The 3,938-nt window shown below is 36.0% G+C and overlaps 1 protein-coding gene across 1 annotated transcript; it reads right to left on the bottom strand.

The window, feature by feature from the left end:
• Window positions 1-1,578: 1,578 nt before the first annotated feature.
• On the bottom strand, window positions 1,579-2,300 carry LOC121978559 (E3 ubiquitin-protein ligase RNF144B-like). Its single transcript, XM_042530889.1, has 2 exons — window positions 2,101-2,300; window positions 1,579-2,053 (listed from the first exon to the last, which is right to left on the bottom strand). Exons 1-2 carry the CDS (start codon window positions 2,298-2,300, stop codon window positions 1,579-1,581), a joined length of 675 nt encoding a protein of 224 aa, XP_042386823.1.
• Between the last annotated feature and the right edge of the window lie 1,638 nt (window positions 2,301-3,938).

Here is a 3,938-nt window from a genome sequence, read left to right as displayed (position 1 = left end):
TTGGAAAATCCATAATTTTAATGATAAATAAACACCATTTATTTATCCCTTTTTTATTAGGCATTTTATAAATATGATAAATAAATGATTATGACAATTAATTATTTTAGTTTGATCACTTTAGTGATCACAAACTATTTTAATTAACATAAAATCATGCATATATTTATATCATAATCATAAGCAATCTTAATTATCTTTAAAATGTGCATGTATATTACAATAATTAACCAAATTCATAAATGGTAATTAATTAATCAGTATATAAATTTATATATACATTATGTCAAGCATTATTGAAGATATAAATAAAATATTAATGTGCAAATATTTCATTTCTTTAAATTCTCATCCATCAAAGATTCTAAATGTCATTAATGCATTTATTAATTTTAACATACTAAATTCACGCATGAAAATATATAGATTTCACAAGGAAGCTTTGATATCACATGTTAATGTACATGATCTTTAAATTTATTTTATGAAATAGATCTTAAAATCAATATATTTTACATACATGAAGGAATAATTGTAATGTAATTATTTTGCATATATGATTTCTCTTTTCTTTTCTTTCTTTTTTCTAAAGCACACAAATTCATTCATGTAATGGACATTATTATGCTTTCATTTTATAGATAGGGACTTTTTTTGTTTCCGTACATCCATCATGCATCGATTATAATGATTATTATTTCGTTATAAATAATAATAATTATTATTTGTAAGGTGAGTTACATCTAACTTCTTTATTTCCGTGTACCAATTATGCATCGATTATAATGGTTATTATTATTATATCTGTTATAAATAATAATAATTATTATTTGTAAGGTGAGTTACATTTGATTAGTAACTTCAATTGCATGAAGATAATTTCATTTCTTTTATTTTTGTAAGGCCAATAAAGATAATTATCTAACACGGAGTTTTAAAAGGAGGCTCCTATCGCAAGAAAGGGTTTAATATGGGGCGGGAGATTGTAGAAATGTTTTGAGATCTTTTTGTTCCTACTTGTTACAATCCATAATATCTATGCCCTCCCTGGCTTCTTCATCTCCACAACTGGGTCCATGCCATAGATCTTCTTCAACCTGGAGTTTAGAAAATCGAATAGTCCAACTAGAAGGGAGGAGATGACAACTGAAAACTTTTCTTGCTAAAAGCACTCTCAAATAAAAATGTCAGTTCGATCTGTGTCAATAATCATGATAGCTGAACTAGAAATGCATTTGAAAGTAAACAATGAAAAGGAAATCAATGCTAAGATTTTGCTCTTACTCCAAGCCCTCCAACTCTATCCAATACCTTTTCCTTCTTTTTTGGGTCATTTGTTTCAAATTTGTCTTCTTCCCATTTATTTGTAAACTCTTGTCAATTGATTAGACACCCAAAAATGAATGTTAGACTTGAACAATAACATTTTCAATTGATTAGAAAATCACCTCTTGATTGGACAACATTGCTGAATGTTGTGTTTTTTTGAAGCTCTTGAAAGCTCCCTTAGCTTCCATCTTGTTGATGCTCATTCAGCATTTCCTTCATTGGTTCATCCATCAGCAAACCACTAATTACTTAATTTGGAGTACTGCAACTCGCGTGAATTGTTGCCCATTTTGATCCACATCCGTAGCAGAACTCGTGCCCACATCTGCAAGTGATGTGCAGGCAGCCGGCGGTCTTCTCCACGAAGAACTTGCACTTGGGGCACCGCTTCCACCCCTTCTCCTTCGCCACCTCCATCAGCAGCAAGTCTTCCCTCCTCCTCTCCTTCGTCCTCAGCCTCTGGAACTCCGAGCAGCTCAACTCGCCGTGCCATCCCGCCTTGCACAACGCGCAGAACAGTCGCCGGCAGTGAGGGCACTCGGCCTTCTTTAAAGTCGCCACTCCGCCGTCCTCATCGTCCACCAACAGCGCCGCTGAGCAGCCCTTGAACGGGCAGTAAATCCGGTTCATTCCTAGGATGGCGGCCTCGCATGCCGCCGCCTCCCACCAGTCAAACACCTCGCAGGGTATCATGCCGCGGAAACTCTGCGGCTCGAGGATGCTCCTGCAGTTGACTTCCGGGCATTTCACCGTCAATATATTCTCCTTAACCTTCTCGCTGACGTAGTGACCGAGGCAGTCACGGCAGAAGGAGTGGGGGCAGCGCCGTTAGTGAACATATCGGCGTCGGGAGGGGCGTCCATGCAGATCTTGCAGAAGAAAGTTGCCGGAGAAGGCGAAGCCAGAGACAAAGACGAAGACTCACCCTTCTCCTTGATCCTAATTAAGGTGGAAACCGGTGGCCTAGCCATTTGGGATGCAGGCATGAGAACGCCCACCCGTCCGGCTTAGTACCGGACGGATCCTCTGACATCCAGCATTCCCTTATGCGGGCACCGCACCTATTGTACGTTCATAGTACTTAACGCATTTCCAATAATTAAATCTTTCCATAAATATTTTTTTATAGTTTTCAATATGCCTACACATCAATGCGACATCAAAATGAAAACTTACTATTCCCTCTATAATCAAAAAACTTAAGTTCTCTATAGGTCCTATGTTACAAATCACATATCTTTATTTATTATTTTTTCATTTAATATCTTTATATGATTTTTACTTAATATATTAATTAATTATGATCTTTAATTTATTTATAAATTTTAATTAATAAATTTATGTTTTTTAATTTAATTTAATATCTTTATTTAATATTTAATTAATTTATGAATTTTAATTTAATTATAATCATTGTCATTTTTTTAAACTTATCAAATATATTTATTTAAAAAAAAAGAACTACAAATTTAACCATTCATGAAATAAAATATTATAATTAGATGCTTCACAAAACTAACTTCATCGTTCATTATCTTTCATTAATTACCTTCGTCAAGTGCTCATATATGTTCAACCAAGTCAGCTCGAAGTTAATGATGTGTTTCACTGTCACACAACTCACAATTTCTCCGGAGGTATTCTTGGAATTCGGGTGTGGAGCCCTGTTTTACTCGCGTCGGATGATTTTCTTCATCTCCCATCCAATTAGATACTGCATCCCCCTCATCCTCAATAATCATATTGTGCAAAATAATGCACGTATACATGATATCCCTCAATATATCTCTCGACCAATATCGTACTGGACCTCTGACTATTGCCCAATGAGCTTGGAGAACTCCAAATGCCCGCTCAACATCTTTTCTTGCAGTCTCTTGTCTTCCCTTGAACTTTTTTCTCTTCGGATCCTCGTGGCATGGAAAACTCTTGACGAAGGTAGCCCAAGTTGGGCAAATCCCATATGTTAAATAATATCCTTTAGTATATGTCGTGTCATTTATTGTAAAATAAACCTCTGGTGCATGATAACCATGATTTTACTGTATTATTTTGATTCATTTATGCATGGTTTTGATGTTGGTTTCATAGTTTAAATCATGGTTAAATTACATTTTTGTGCATTGCATAGATTTTGGACTTAATTGCAAATTATATTATTTTTGGTGTTATTTGATGCTAATATTTGATTCTTATTTTGTAGGCATCAAAGGATCTTAGATTTGGATCTATTTGGACCGGAATTGGGCTCGAATCGGAGTTCAAAAGACAAGATCAAGCTTTGGGTCGATTTGGGCCGTTTATCAAGAATAGGACAGATCTGAACCATCCGTTGAAGATCTGGCCGATCCAACCTAATGGGGAGCAGATCTAAGCCATTGATGAAGATCCAGAAGTTTTGATCCAGATCTGAGTTCATCCAGCCATTGATCCAGCCGGATTAATCTGGGCCGTTCATTGAAGATCGGCAGATCTGGGCCATCCAGTGATGATCTGATCGATCCGACCTACGGGAGAGTAGATCCAGACCTGATATCCATATCAGTACCTTCGGATCAGATTTTGGATGACTTTTTACCGTTGATTTAGCCCAGAATCAATCTCAGCCG

This window comes from Zingiber officinale, chromosome 4B, assembly GCF_018446385.1.
Source record: "Zingiber officinale cultivar Zhangliang chromosome 4B, Zo_v1.1, whole genome shotgun sequence".
Taxonomy (NCBI): Eukaryota; Viridiplantae; Streptophyta; class Magnoliopsida; order Zingiberales; family Zingiberaceae; genus Zingiber; species Zingiber officinale.
Note: the sequence above shows the minus strand (reverse complement) of the source record. Positions and strands in the feature narration are given on the sequence as shown.

Excerpts from the sequence above, each read along its gene's own strand:
- LOC121978559 (XM_042530889.1), bottom strand. The coding sequence starts at position 2,300 with ATGGCTAGGCCACCGGTTTCCACCTTAATTAGGATCAAGGAGAAGGGT. Across the intron at positions 2,054-2,100 it reads GTCACTACGTCAGCGAGAAG|GAGCATCCTCGAGCCGCAGA; the intron begins GTTAAGGAGAAT and ends AGTCAACTGCAG.